The 15,363-nt window shown below is 38.4% G+C and overlaps 1 protein-coding gene across 5 annotated transcripts in view; it reads right to left on the bottom strand.

Moving 5' to 3' along the window:
- MFN1 (mitofusin 1) overlaps positions 1-15,363 on the bottom strand; it is a 1,379,005-nt gene that overhangs the window by 1,324,321 nt on the left and 39,321 nt on the right. For all 5 annotated transcript variants that reach the window (XM_044070376.1, XM_044070375.1, XM_044070373.1 and 2 more), the window contains exons 2-3: positions 1,603-1,645; positions 1,303-1,423 (exon numbers count right to left, since the gene is read on the bottom strand). In XM_044070376.1, coding sequence (XP_043926311.1) covers positions 1,303-1,423 — 121 coding nt within the window. In that variant the 5' untranslated portion in view covers positions 1,603-1,645. The remainder of the gene's footprint in view (positions 1-1,302; positions 1,424-1,602; positions 1,646-15,363) is intronic.

Here is a 15,363-nt window from a genome sequence, read left to right as displayed (position 1 = left end):
AATTTTCACAAGAAAGAGTTTTTTTTTTTTTTTTTTTTTTTAGCAATACTTAGCCACAGCCAAGTCAAGACTATGTCCGAGCTCTACAAGCGGCAAACAAGATCTGGGAATGTGGGGTAATGTATTGTGGGATACCATCTTAGCCCAGCCAATCAAAGACTTTCGAGCTAGTAAATAGGCCGAGTCGGAGCCGACATTCGGCTCCGAACCCAGAGGTGAAGAATGTAGGAAAGATAGGACTACATAACATACAATGTTTCAAATGTGTAGTTTCATCTCCGTGTACAGTTATTTCAGAGATGTACCTTTGTGAATGTCAGACTTTTAAAACACAAATTTGTCACACCATATAAACATGGAATATGCTCCTAATGTTAACAGTTATTTCACTGCTGTAATCCCAAATAAAGAAATGCTAATTTTCTTCTTAAAAAGATACTAATTTTTGAAACTATAAAAAGAATCCACTTACATAACTGCATACAGTCAAAATGAGAGACATTTATGTAAACCCAGAAATTATGTTACTTCTTGTCAGCATTATACCAGTGTGAATGGTTAGGAAACAAAATGCAAAATTCAGCATTAAAAGGAATAACCTATGAAACTGTGTAACCTAAGTAAACTTAAATCTTCCCTGTATCCCGTAATGAAGAGCACTACTAAAGTCACTATTATGAGACATTCATCTCAGCTACAGCAGGCTTGTATTACTCAATTCTGTATAAACGCCTCATACATTTTATCATGCCAAGCAGGGTCTGAACTTCTTCCTAATACATTTTCTTAACTACTATTACAGCAACATAAAGGTCAACACTAATTTATAACTACAGACTAGAAAGGGGTACATTAACTTTCTAAAAAGTGCTGATAGATTTTGACACAGTTAACAACCAAGACATGTCCAAGGCCTTTTCATCTGGAGATTTTGAGGTCAACACTTAAGACAGTTTCCTTCCCTCAGGGCTGTGCACATGCAAAACAGTAGTGCAACACACTAGATGATAGCCAAGCATATAGAAGCCATAGTCTGTGTGACTTTACAAAACCATCCCCACAACCTCCTAAGCAGTATTATTAAACAAAGACTGACTTTTACACACATGCTATACCCTCCAGACGTGAATAACTCCTTATGCCTTGACTTGCTCCAACGACAAACTCATTTTCAACTCTGCTGACTGGAATTTAAAAAGGAATCAAACTCTTCACACTAAAAAATAAAATTTAAACTGCCATATACTTAACCTTACCTTGTCAAAATACAGTTCTGAATTACAGAAAGTCATCTCAGCTTACCTCCAACAAATGCAGCTCCATCTGTGACATAACATAAGAGTTGATCAAATATCTCTGTAATCTTCTTTTTGGCTAGCACAAAGTGCTTCAGTGGAGAAACACCACTGTCATTTAAGGCCATCTGCAAAACATGATTAACAATCAATGACTTCCAAAGCAAAATTACAATATATAATACAACATTACAATCATTCATTTTACGTATACTGTACGCATGTATTTTAGTTATTTCTTTAAGCCAGAAGAAGTACTCATTTATCACTTCTATTATAAACCTGAACACACAAAGAAAAAAATTACCTTTGCGGCTGCCTGTGTCTTAAATGTTAAGCACCATAAAAACCTGACATGAAACAAAAATAGAAAAGTTAGAATTTTATGGGGAAAAATGACAAAAATAATATAAAAAGTGCGTCAAATGTTATATATGTTATACTGCAAACTGGAAGTACTTAAGCAGTTATAAACTACTACTCAGTTCAACGAACAACAAGCTAAGCTTTACTATACAGTTGCATGGAAAACATTCTGAAAGTCCAAACGGAGCAGAGATGCTACCTTCCTTTGACTACAGGTCCACATGTTAATGGCACATGGCCAATGTATTTTCATACCATCCACTGTGTGTTATAGCTTACAAATAAAGCTTAGGAAATCTACCAGACTTCTTCTGGGTTGAGGTCTTACTTCCATTACAAGAACACTTGCGTTATCATTTACAAGGCTGTGAATTAACTTGAGCCTATCCCATCACTCTGTGAGAGTAAGGCAGCAAAATGATACTGAATGGGACCACCAGTCCTGTGTAATCACACACTTAATACCAGACAATTATCTACCTAAACAGGTAAATATAGGTTTACCCAGGTAAAAAAAAAGTCACCAGTTGTTTAAATGATGTTCCAATACAGTTTAAATATCAGCAAATAGGTTAAGAAAACCAGCAAACTTTAAAACAGAAGAGAAATAAACATGCTTACTGGTGGCTTTGGCATTGGAGACCAAAAATCATGGAGCACGTCTGAATTGCTTAATGTTGGCCAACAAAGGAACAGGATAATGATGCAAATGTAGCTATGCTCTCTGATACAGGAAAACGCAATCAGCATTGTTAGTGAAGTCAGAAGTGGAGATCAGGAGATTAGCAGGAATATCAATAGCACAAACATGATGGAAGAAGTGGGGGACATCACACCTGGTTCCTAAGAGACAGGAAGTGAGTTTTAATCCTACATAGGTGATGTCATAAATACTTTGCAAAGGAATGTAGAGTGAACCATACAGTTTACAATTATTCCAGTATTTTATTTTTAATAAAAGGAGATATGGACTGATGTGCAAGAATGAGTGCTCACTGGAATGCCCACTGGACGATTCTCAAAAGTCTTCTATACTAGGAAAGTAAAGATTACAGAGTTGGCTACCTCGTTTGATAAAAAGTATTTTTTGGCTTGTTGCCACAAGGTATGGGTATCTTTGACAACAGCACAAGAAGCACACATACAAAATATGCAAATGTTCTTCTCTAATTTCAGTTCTCCAGGAAGAGAAATGAGCATTGGACAGAGTTGGCAATGGTTGTTGGGTCAGCTCTTGATATGAACAGAGAATGAAGATCAGTTCTTCAGAAGGGTCTATCTTTACAAAACACACCAAAAGGAGGAGTAACCATCCAGGCTTGTATTTCACCTACTCATATGGCAGATACAGCTATGCTATGGTATCCAGGGGGATTCGGCATTACCAATACAGTCTGTGGTACTGTTCAGGAGCCCAGTAATAACAGCACTTGCATAACCAAAAAAGTAAGGAAAGATAATGTTCATGGTAATAAACTTCATATTTAATATTTCTATTTGTTCAAGATGCATATTTGAATACAGAAAAAGTTAACTGTTAAGAAATAGCAGTCTTAAGGGGGAATGTAGCCTTTAAGAGGTAGTCACAGATGAACTGTGCCCATCAATAAAGTTCTCATTTGCTGCAAAGATGTCAAGCACTTGTTTAAAGCCCTTATAGTAGCTGGCAACAAATAAAAATCTGTACTCTGGTGGAGGAACTGATAAACCCTGTGAGAAACATTCTTCAGATACTACAGAAATTTCCAATTTGCAAAGCAAGTCTTCGAGGTGGAGGGATTTCCATAAACCTGCATATTACTGTGACAGTAGGAAACATCTCTGTGAATGATTCCGTCTAGTGCATACAGCAACAATACATGCAGGAAAAAGGGACCACAGCTTTGTTTGATTATACTGCTTATTTATTCTGCTTGTTAGTCAAATACACAAGGCCCATCCACAGTAAAGGCTCTGAGAAAAAAGTTCTAAAAAAACATTAAAGAGATGCAACAATAAGAACAAAAAAGTAATATACAAGTTGTAGTCGCACAAGACAAGAAAGTACTAGTCACAGTTCAGATACTGAACAAAACAGTAGCATTAGTGCACTACAAAGAGAGTAGAGTTACAGTACGATATGGACAGGCATAGTAATATTTACTTTACCTTAAGGAGCTCCACAAAAGCCTCAGAGAATCCAAGAACAGACAGAATAACAGATAACGAATGTTATTGATACCAAAAGTCCAGTTCTGTGGTGCAGAGAGAAAAAGCCTTGAAGCCCTACACACAACCTTGATGACCTAAGTTCAAATAACAGCTTGGACTCTGGAAAAGCAAAGCATGAGAGGATAAGAATGATCAGCTTACACTGGCTTGTCCATCCTGTGAGGGGGAAGGTTGGCTGGCTGATCACCACCAAGCCGGTAGAGGCCTGCATGGTACCAAATGCAGCCAAGACTGTGAACATGAATGTGCCACCACCAAGCCAGTGATGGCAGTCATCATTACAGCAGCACATGCATGGAAAAGGTGTAGCAAGCCCCCTCCCCCAATGAAGAGAGTGCTCATCTAAGTCACCCAGGAGTGGTGTTATGGCTTATTAAAAATACTCTGGCTGTCTGTGTGAATGACGGCTTCCAAAACCAGCCCTGGAGAAATGGCAGGAGGGCTGAGGGAGGGGGAGAGAATGCCTGGGAATACAGTATCTCCTATTTGGGCCCCTTCAGCTGCTAGTTTGGATAGTCATATATGGGCTGGCTGCAAGAAGGTTAGCAGTCCATGGAGAGCAGCCTTCATGTTCAGCCGAATGATATCTCTAACCAAAGCTGGTGGCCATGTGTCACTTGTAGGGAATAAATGGACCAAGATCTATGGAGTGGCTGACAATCAGGAAGCAAGAATGTAGAAGGAACACACACAAAAAGGTTATACATAGTTAGAGGTACTTACCATAATGCTATATCTGTAAATCTTTCACCATCTTTGCAAATTACCAGGGCTAATATGTGTAAGTGGTATGACTGTTCAGCATCTAAACCTCTTCCAGGCTGCTAACTCCACTCTATCCCATAAAGCACTATAAGGCATCAAAAACTTTTACTCCTCCAATTCTGGACCAAAAAAAAGCTGTCATATGAACCAATGCAGACCAATACTCCACAATAGGAAGACAACCAAATAGAGTGAGGATTGGCTCCTGAAAAAAAATGGAGACCACTCACTGATGTACCATTATGTTAAGTACCCAGGACTTTTGTATGGAATATATGGATCTCCACCTTCAGACGATACAAGCACAGAGTTTCCAGCTGACAGAACTGAGTAGATGTCCTAAATGAAAAATTACCCATTCACCAAAGGCCTCAAGGAAATATGATGCAAAAGTATAATATTTAAAATGATAAAAAGTAAGCCTGCACAAACAAAATAAGAGTCGGTGAAGAAATATGAGAAAAACCTGAACTCAAAAGTCCTACAGAAAACATACTACACGCAAAAGAGATGGTAAAGCAGCTTTTGGCATGGTTCTGCCTTTGTGAGCTTACAGATTCAAGTCAGGTAACATCAAAACAGGCTTGCCTGATGAAGTTAAAACCTTGTAAGAGTACCCCAGGGAATACATAACATGTTTTAAAGTAAATACTTCAACTGGTGTTGGTGAAGCACATTACACAACAGATAGAGTGAAGACAGAACCGTAAGCAAGATTAGCTACTGAATCTAAAATACCCAGTGTGCAAATAATAATGTTACTTAATATGAGTAAGACCCAAGGACAACAAAAGTCCATAGATGGTATGGTTTCTCAATACTGCCTGTTCGTTTAACCCTGGAACGTTGGTTAAGATGGCAAAGAACACATTTTTTAAAAGGCTGCCAGAATAGCAGGTTTGGCAAGAAAATTTGAGTATTCTAAGGAAGTGTGGAGGATATAAAACCAGCTAGCTTGTCCGACAATGAACCTGACTAGAACACAAACAAGGAAAGGTGTTTGAACAGAACCTTAAAAAAAATCAGCCTACCAGAATAAATGACCTGGAATGATTATGTGTTTAAAGGGAAACTCACCCTAGATAGATGTTAAGCAGAACTGTGGATTTATTTTAGCCTACATCATATGCAAAGAATGCAGATGTAATGAGCAGAAAGAATATAAAATCCCATAAAGTGATAGAACAGCCAGGTTGGAAAATCAATCTAACATTTGGAGTGGATCATTTATATGTGTGAAACAGAGAGATGTACAACAAGGCAAGAAGACTGCATGGAACTAAGAAATCTCCCACAAAGATGGCTGCAAATAGGATTCATATACAGGGCAAAGCAATGGTGCTACAGACACTCAGACATATTGCACATGAAACAAAGTTGTTCCTTAGATGAAGAGCAGAATTCTGCTATTTGGATGAAGAGTTTAGTGCTACAGTTGGACAGGAGGAAAATGAGGTATAGAAAAGAATGTAGGTACTATCCTAGGAACACAATGTGCGCTTATTTTAAACATCTTAATTATGTTCAAGTCTGAAGGGAGCTAGCATCATTCCACTTCTCTTAGCTAATAATGTGTCCAATAGACTAGCCATGTTCAAAACCTGGCAAAATGGAAATGTGTCCTTGATTAGTGGCAACTCCTGTGGGTGTGGTAAAACCGTACATTACCACAAAATAAGAAAACAGTATCCTCTACGCAGGTGAAATGCAAAGAAGTCAGGGGAACTGTGAAAATCAAGGATAACAGGATCTATACATAGGAAACAGGACACTAGCTGAATATTCTCCCAGGAGCCAAAACAAAATTACAGATAATGGAAAGTAGGTACAAAGTAAATCCCTGTATCCAATCCTCTAAATCAACAGTAAAAAGATACACGAGTGTAAAAGAAGTGGGCTAAGTGATGCCAGACATAAAAGAATAAAGCTGCCAGCAGCTGAGTTTAAGGACTGATATGACTTGGACTTCCAAGATGGCTGCACATTGATCAACAAGTTGATTAGAGCTCTCCTAGTATGAAAACAGAAACTTTGGAAGATGGCCAGCAAAAGCCATCTATTTTGGGAAAAATTCAGTTACTCGTTAGTAAGGGAAAACCGAGTAGGAAAGGTAAAAAAAACTCTGGTGGGGAAGAATCTTGCCTTCAGCAAAAAAACAGTTCAGGTTTTAGACTCAATGCAGGTGAACATTTCCAGTAATGTAGAGGAAAAAATAAATCAAATGCATCAAAAGGTGTTTAAAAATAGGTGATACTGAAGAAATGCATACAGTTAATTGACAAAAGGCAAGGAGAATATCAGACACTTTACAGAGCTACTCACAGGAGCTGATAAAACCACAAAAGTCAGAGATTAAATTTAAGAAAAGACTGGTTGAATGAAGGTTCTCAAAAACTTTCTATTATTTTAAGCATCATAATTATGTAAATACAAGAATTCAAGTCTGAATGGAAATTGAAATGGCCGCTAATTGAACTTTAACAGAAGAATAATTCACCCACGTTGTTAAAAATGGAAGCCAAAAAGCAGAGAACTACAGAGCCTGGGGTGGAGAAAGGATCCAGGTATCTCTCAAGAACCCATACTGAAAACCTTTTTCCATTTACTTTTATAAATTTTCATGGTGGAAAGCTTTTGAGAGGATGTTAAACTGGGGAAGAAAGCCTGGATTGTCTAGCCGTCAGTGGAACTGGAGAAAACATGCAGTCAACTTCAGGCCATTGATGTCTGGATGTTTCAACCCTGTCGGATGAAAAAGAAAGTCTGGATATGGATCCAGTATCCAAGGTGGATACAGAAGATGAGGTCAGAGGAAGGGGAACAAAACCTGACAAGGCCAAAAGGGTGCAATGAGGATGACTGTGCTCTTCAACCAGAATGTTTTCTGTAGAAACTTGGGGAGGATGAGTAACAAGGTAAGCGTAAAGCAGACCAGAGGGATAATCATGAACTGCAGCATCTCTTGGTGACTTCCCCTGTAGACAGACAAGGGTGAAGAACATGCTGCACTTGTTTTTGAGGGGAGAAGCAAAAAGATCGCAGCATGGTTGGCCCCATTGATGAAAATTCTTTCTGCCACTCTTTGATTGACAGACCACTTGTGAGGTGTCAAAATGGACTTGCTTAGTTTGTCTGGAAGAACATTAGTTTCCCCCCAGTATGGGGGAAAGCAAGAGGAAAAAACTGCCCATTGCCACACTCTTATTGCCTCTTGACACAATGGGTAAAACCTGGCTAACTCCATTTGTTAATATAATGGGTTACTGACATGTTGTCTGTTTGTATCACAATCACCCCTGAAGGCAAAACATCCTGAAAAGCAAGCAAACACTTGTAGGACAGCTCTCATTTCCAGGACACTGATGTACAGATTGGCCTCTTCCAGGGACCATATACCTTGGACTATCCTTCCTAAGAAATGCCTCCCCTCCCAATTTGGAAGGCGTCCATGATGACTTTGGTTACTGGCTGTGGGACAATAAAAGGGACAACCATGACAATTTTATTCTGACTGAATCCACCAAAGACTTTGGAAATCTTGACTGGAGTGCTTAACAGATGCTGAAGAATAGACCACTGCATTGAAAGAGGACCCACATACGAAATCTGGCTAACGGAACTACAGTTATCGCTGCTGCCATCAATCCTAAGGCTTCATCACTTTCATGACCTGTAACCTGAGAGTATGAACTCTTGTTAGAGGAAGCAAAGCTATCTGACTGATTGTGTCTAGATGAGCACCTATAAACTCCAAAGTCTAAGTAGGAATAAGTTGTGATTTGGTGTAACTGACTGATGTCCAGCTGATGACAAATGGAGTAAGTAATTCCTTGCTTGAGTCAGTAGATGCCTGGATCAGGTGGGTCAGCAGCTAACTGTCTAGGTACTGAAACAGAAGGAATTCCAGCAGTCTCAGGTGAGCTGCTACCACCGCCATGCATTTGTTGAAAACCCTGGGAGCTGTGATGAGACCAAACAGCAGTGCTCTGAACTGGTAATGATTGGCTCCCAGCCAGAAGTGCAGGTACCTTCTGGAGCACCTGTTCATTTTGATATGCTAGAGCTTCAGGATAGAGTACTATCGAGCACATCCGATAGTCCTTTCACAGTAGAGGCAAAATGGACTGAAGAGTGACCACCCAGAACCTTGAATATTTTACATATTGGTTTAGATGGCTGAGATTCAGAATTGGTCTCAAGTTCCCTGTCTTCTTTGGCACTAAAAAGTACATTCCAGATCATTGCTGGTCTTGAGGGACTTTTTGTCTAGCGGCTTTACTATTTCAAAGGTTGCTGCTTCCCTCAGAATGTATGGAATATCAGGGATTTGTTTTTCATTTTAACTGGAGGAATTTGGGAAAATTGTATGAAATAACCTCTGGATATAATTTTCTGCACCCAAGAATCTTTTGTGATGGATGCCCAGGCTTCTGGGTACAGGGATAAGCAACCTCTGACAGCCTCTAGAGTACAGCAAGCTACCCTTCAGGAGCACGTAGGGCTTATCAGAGAAGGTATCTCTGAAGCCCTCGTTCTGTGGGCCACCCCTGCCACAAGGACGGCATTTTCCAATAGAGTTTTCCCATCTGCTCCAGGAAGAACTCTCTCCTCATGAGTCTTGGAAAGGCCCTTAGGATTTGTGAAACCACATCTTTCGGACTTGTTCACTTACGGAGAGCATTTCCTTAACCTTGGGGCTGAATAATGATGCATTGATGACCAAATACTTGAAGGGCACCACAAAATTACACAAGTGCATCCAGGTGTGCCTTCTGAATGCAATGCCTTAACATACAGCCCTAGAGGTACTCTCAGCTGCATGAGAAATCAGCCTCATGGACACATTGAAAATAGACTGAAGGGTGGCCATTTGTGAAGAAACATTTTTTCTGGTCCTCCACAGACAAGGACCCTGAAAGAGATTTGGAAGGCTCCTTAGTTAAATCCCTTTGTAATCTAGTGAAGTGTGCCAAATAATTCAAGGACCGAACAGCTAAGGTTGCTGAAGCATAAATGGGTTTGCCAAATCTGTTCATGGCCCTGGACTACCCATTAGAGGGATGGACAAGGATGGACAGATGAGCTCTGTTCTGCAAGCCCCCTCTTACTGGCTGCCACCACTGTGGCATTTATCAGGACTCTTGGGCTCTATCTTTGGGTGCAGCTAAAAGCTTATCTATCCTCTTGGGTATGGATTCCGTAATATCCAGTTCCTTCCATGATTGGCATGAGTAAAGATCGATCAAATCATCAGATGGGGGGACTACTTGACAAGTAGCTGGGCCAGCCAGAGAAGCCTTCAGAAACACAGACTCTTCTTGGGAAGGGGCTTCAGAAGACCATCCACCTCTCTGTTTAAGAAGTTCCAGGATCTCTCCAAAGGAGACATCATCAGGTGGAGATCTGGGGGACTCCTCTTTTTCATCAAATTCAGCATCTTCAGTGTCAGATTCCTAAGAAGAATCCAAATGCCTCCTTTTGCATGTCCTCTTTCTAGGGACTTCATCAGTGAGATGGTCTGGTTTGGTATGGGAAGTGGGTGGGGAGTCCTGGATGAGAACTGTCTGAAGGTTAGTACAGGTTGGTTGTCCCAGTGGATAGACATGAGAGACTTGGAGCTTAAATTCGAAGGAGGAAGAAGAACAGGATCCAAAGAGGGTACAGATGTCCTCCCTCTGGGTATACAGAAAGTCCGCTCCACTATCTCAAAGGCAGAAGGTCCAGGAGAAAGAACAGCTGGTCGCACCAGCACCAAAGCTACCCGCATCAAATTCTGAATCCCCGAAGATCACTGCCTCAGGGAAGGAGTGGGAGCAGAGCTATCCAAATCAGGAGACACAAAGAAGGAAGGATGGCTCACACAGCTTTGGAGATGATGCCAATCCCCCAGGTAGGCACCAATGTTTTAGCTCCGAGAGTCATCCTGCCCTGAAGAGATTAGAGCTGAACAACTCAGGAGCATGGCTGAAGTGGAAGAACAGCTTTTTTTCAGATCAGGTAAGGACATTCTCAAAGATTTCAGTTCTGAGGGCAAAGGAACCACCAAACAGGTTGGAGAAGGAGTTATAACATGAGGTTAAGAAGAGGTCAGGCTCATGGGTCCAATGGGACATGGAGATGGAATTATCCCCATATGGATCTGAGGCCTGAGAAACTTTCTTATCACTGTTTCCACCTCTTTCCATCTCTGCCTCAGATGGACTCCTGGAGGACCCATGGGATAAATTGGTGGAAGCTGGTCTGGAGGGTTTCCTCGGGGTCTCTTGTAAGAAAGGCAAATGGAGCCAAGGAGATATCAGATCTGGTGAGAAACGCGGAGATCAGATCCAAGGAAATTTGGTGCTTGGAACTGTAGGATCTGAGGTTGATGTCAGATCCGGTTTCTTAGAAACATTAGGTGGAGGCTCAGAAATTGGAGTCAAACGAGGAGAATGGTCATGGGACAGTTGCCTGGACTCTCTTTTGAAGCAGAGTCATGCTTCCCTTTATCAGGTTTACTGGAAGGGTTTCTGCCCCAGCAAAAATAGAAACAGAAGAAGGAGGTAGTAAAGCCTTTTAATACCAACTTGTTTCACCTGTCACTCAACACACTGGAGTTGAATCCCAAACAAATAGGACAGAAGACTTCTAGATGGGCAGTGCCCAAGCAATAAAATGCACTCCTTCTGGCCATCAAAATTAGGGATCTTATGCACATAGGAAGTGCACTTCTTAAAGCTTGTAGGCTTGTAACACATACTGGAAAAAGTAGAATGAAAAAGTTTATTTTATTTTTTTTTTTTTTTTTAGAAACAGAGAAAAAATACCAAACTGCACTATAGTGACCATGCCTTCGCCATTCTTGCACCCAAACTCCGACAATCCCTCCCTCCTCATGTAAAAGTCCCCCCCCCCCCTTCACAGCAGAACTCAAAAAATGCCTCCATCAAATATCTGACTGCAAGGGCTTGTCAAATGGGTGGCCAAATGGCTAAGGTGTTTGCCTTACAAACACAAGGTGCAGGGTTTAAGTCTCACACGGGACAATTGGCTAGGCTTAAAATGGCTCGCAAGGGCAGTTAGCTTAGTATTAACCTATGAACCTATAACCCAACTCCCTCCTTACCTACCCCCTCACCTACAATATTTCTACTTAAACCGTCTGTTCTCACCTGCTGCACCCCTCTCTTAATTTACTACTAAGATTAATGTGCATTTGTTTTTCTACTGTGTTAATAATAATTACATATTGTTTCAAACATCTACTGGATTCTCGGTCTTCTTGGACTACTCCACGTTTGTGAATTTACTCCATTTTTTTGCTGGGCTGTGGCTGTAAATGGTGTTCTGTGATCAGTGTACTACCCGGTAAATAAATTAAATAAATAAAAACTATTTAAAAAAATATAATACAGGAAGAAGACTGAGCATACAAAGACAACCTTAATCTTTCTGCGCTGCCAGAGAAACTGGAAGGAATACACTGCATTAACTTTATGAAAGAACGAACAAGCAAGCAAATGATTTTGTATTCCACAGCACGATTTGTTAGCTGAAGGTGCACAATGTCTCTATGTCCCAAATCTGGCCATGAAAAAGAATACCTACATTTATTTAATTTTGCATTTGTTAACTGGGATGATCCGACTGGATGAGGTCCATTTACAGCAGAGGACCGGGGAGAAAAGCTCCACTTAATTAATACAACAAACAATGATAATAATACATAATGTAAAGTAAAGAATGTGTTATTGAGCAGTATTTTGTGCGTAATAGAACAGTACGCAAAGAATGATCATACCAGCAATATATACAAGTGAACATTAAGTTAGTCAACAAATTATACAGACAGAGATCACAACAACATGTCCAGATATCAAGGGATACAATTTGTTACTTCCATTTTTAAGAAGGGTCTGATAATTGGAGAGAAGAGAGAAAGATGGTGGTAGCATACACCTACAGGAGTAGTGTTGCTGTCATATCAGCAGAAGGTGCTGCTCCTGACAAAATTGTGTCACAAGGATAAAGTATTAATTGGGAACACCACAGTGTTTGAGGAAAATGAGTACTCACTATACACCAGACAAAAGAGAAGAGTTTTGTTATCCCTGCAAACAAAGGATGCTGAGGGACAGATGGAAGATTCAAAGTTACCATATCAAGCTGTATTCTCAACATTTTTTATATAAACAGAAGACATTTTTGGACGCAGAACAGGTAAAGGATGAAATGAAATTTGCCCAGCAAAAAGTGAGCCAGCAAATTCAAAGGGAGTCTGCTTCTCATTCCACTTGTGAAAGCACAGCCCATAACTAGAATTTGCCAGTAAAACATTTTCCAGTGTTCCAAAGGAAAATGATTGAATGGCAGAAAAAAAAAGCTCAGATGCCGAACGAAGAATCGGGAGTAACTTTTAGTACTTGAACCAGAGACTGGTACTGGACAGTCTAGATAATAAAGAAGACCAGCAAGAATACAAAGGAAATAAACTTTATAGTTAATTGTTTATTTCCATAACATGGAATTTAAGCACAAGAACTATGCTTCTGCAAGAAGTGTGGGGAGGGGGATGAGACCAAAGATTGTGGATTGTGTCAAACTGCAGGGATGACTCATGGGGAGGGGGATGAGACCAAAGATTGTGGATTGTGTCAAACTACAGGGATAACTCAATTATTTTCACTCTGTCATTAATGCTTACAAGGATAAATGAAGGAACTGAAGATGTGACTGTAAGTTCAAAGTAATATGTGCACAATACATTTCTTTAAGTCAAGTGAAGGTTATTCAGTAAAATAGTTCGATACAGTAAACAGAGATCAACAAATAACCAACCATGTACCAGCCTAGAAAATACGAATAAAACCTAAAAACCTGAAATCTTGACACACTGACCAGCTGAAAACATGTAGTATCAAGTAAATGATTCGCAAATAAGCTGTTTCTTCCCTAAATACAGGACTGCATCAGAAGTGAACATCTAAAATTCAAATACTTTTAAATACATCATTCAGTTAACTGACTAGCCAATCACTAAGGCACAATTAAAAATATTTTAATTTCCGATACCATTAATTTCTATGGATGGAGAAGCTTGTTCATGAATAACTAAAAAAAAAAAAAAACATTATATATATATATATATATATATATATATATATATATATATATATATATATACACACATATATATATATATATATATATATTCCCAGGAACACCAATACGAGAATCACCACGATGTAGCCAAATAAAAGTTTTTTCTTTATTAATAAAATAACAAGCGCTTTCGCATACTATCCAGTATGCTTCATCAGGTTACAATCCATTAGTGAATACTAAGCACTTATATAACAACAGTTAATTACCTAACTTCCCGCTCTTTTTAATTAATTTGTAAACTAAATAAATAAATTAGTTCATTGAATCTCTTCATTTAAAGAAACATTCAATACATTATAAATGACCCAAAATATTAATGACAACATTTAAAACTTGTATTCATAACTTGTTTGTTAATGTCTCAAATTCAAACTACAAACAAAAAATATATATATAATATATTGTATATAAAAATCAAATAAATAATATTGATCAAGTATTTAAATATTCAATATCAAGTAGAGAAATATTAAAAATAGAACTCATGTGAAAAATATATATATAAAGCTTCTATAAAAATATATATATGTAATATGTGGACATATATATATCAACTATGTCTATTTTATGATTGTAATATGCATAGCATTCATAAATTTATATAATAATTTATATGTATTTTATATAAATAAAAATATATATCCAAAAATGTGGAGATTAAATGATATAAAAAAGGATAAAAATAAAAATGAAAATGCATAATCATGTAATAATAAATGGAGGCATATAATTAACATAGTAAATATATAGAAAGGATAATCAAGAATATAATATTAATGAAATATATTTATCACTAAGAACTCTTAGTATACAATTCATCTAGATGCTAAGACAGGTTTTAAACTAACAGTACTGTTAAGTCCAGGGGGTATATGGGCTCTTAACCGCAATATCCATTCCAATTCAATATTCTCTAGATGATTCATATTATTCCCCCTATCTTAACACATTTAGCTATATCTATAACTCGAAAATAAAAACTATGATCGTGATAAACACTTATATGTTTAGCCAATGCATTTGTTAATATAGACTTCCTAATTTCATAGATATGATTATATATTCGATTCTTTAATCTCCTTGTAGTTAAACCTACATAATATGCCTCACATTTAGTACATGTCGCTAAATATATAACATTAACAGTGTCACAGGAAGCTTGTATTTTAAAATAGTAATCTTGATTAATTGCTGGTACATGAAAATGATCATCTGTTAAAAATGTATTTACACATATTGCACTTCTTGCATGGTACTGTCCCTATATAGGACATTCTATCATCATTCATTCTTGTATTTAATTTTTCATTACATAGAATTCTTTTTAGATTCTGACTGTTTCTATAGCAAAAGTGAGGAATGTCACCTACCAGCTTCTTGATGTCTTGATTGGCTATAAGTATATTCCAGTTCTTCTTTATAATACTTGTGATATTATAATTATCATTGGTGTATCTAGTTACAAACGGAGTACTAAACCTGGCCACATGATGGCCCGGTGTAAACCTTCGGTTGTTGGAAGCAATATCTGCTTTATATTTCTCATTAGGTAATTTCCCACAAACATATTGCTTATCTTGAT

This window comes from Protopterus annectens, chromosome 4.part1 (assembly GCF_019279795.1).
Source record: "Protopterus annectens isolate FY-2018-M chromosome 4.part1, PAN1.0, whole genome shotgun sequence".
Lineage (NCBI taxonomy): Eukaryota > Metazoa > Chordata > Ceratodontiformes > Protopteridae > Protopterus > Protopterus annectens.
Note: the sequence above shows the minus strand (reverse complement) of the source record. Positions and strands in the feature narration are given on the sequence as shown.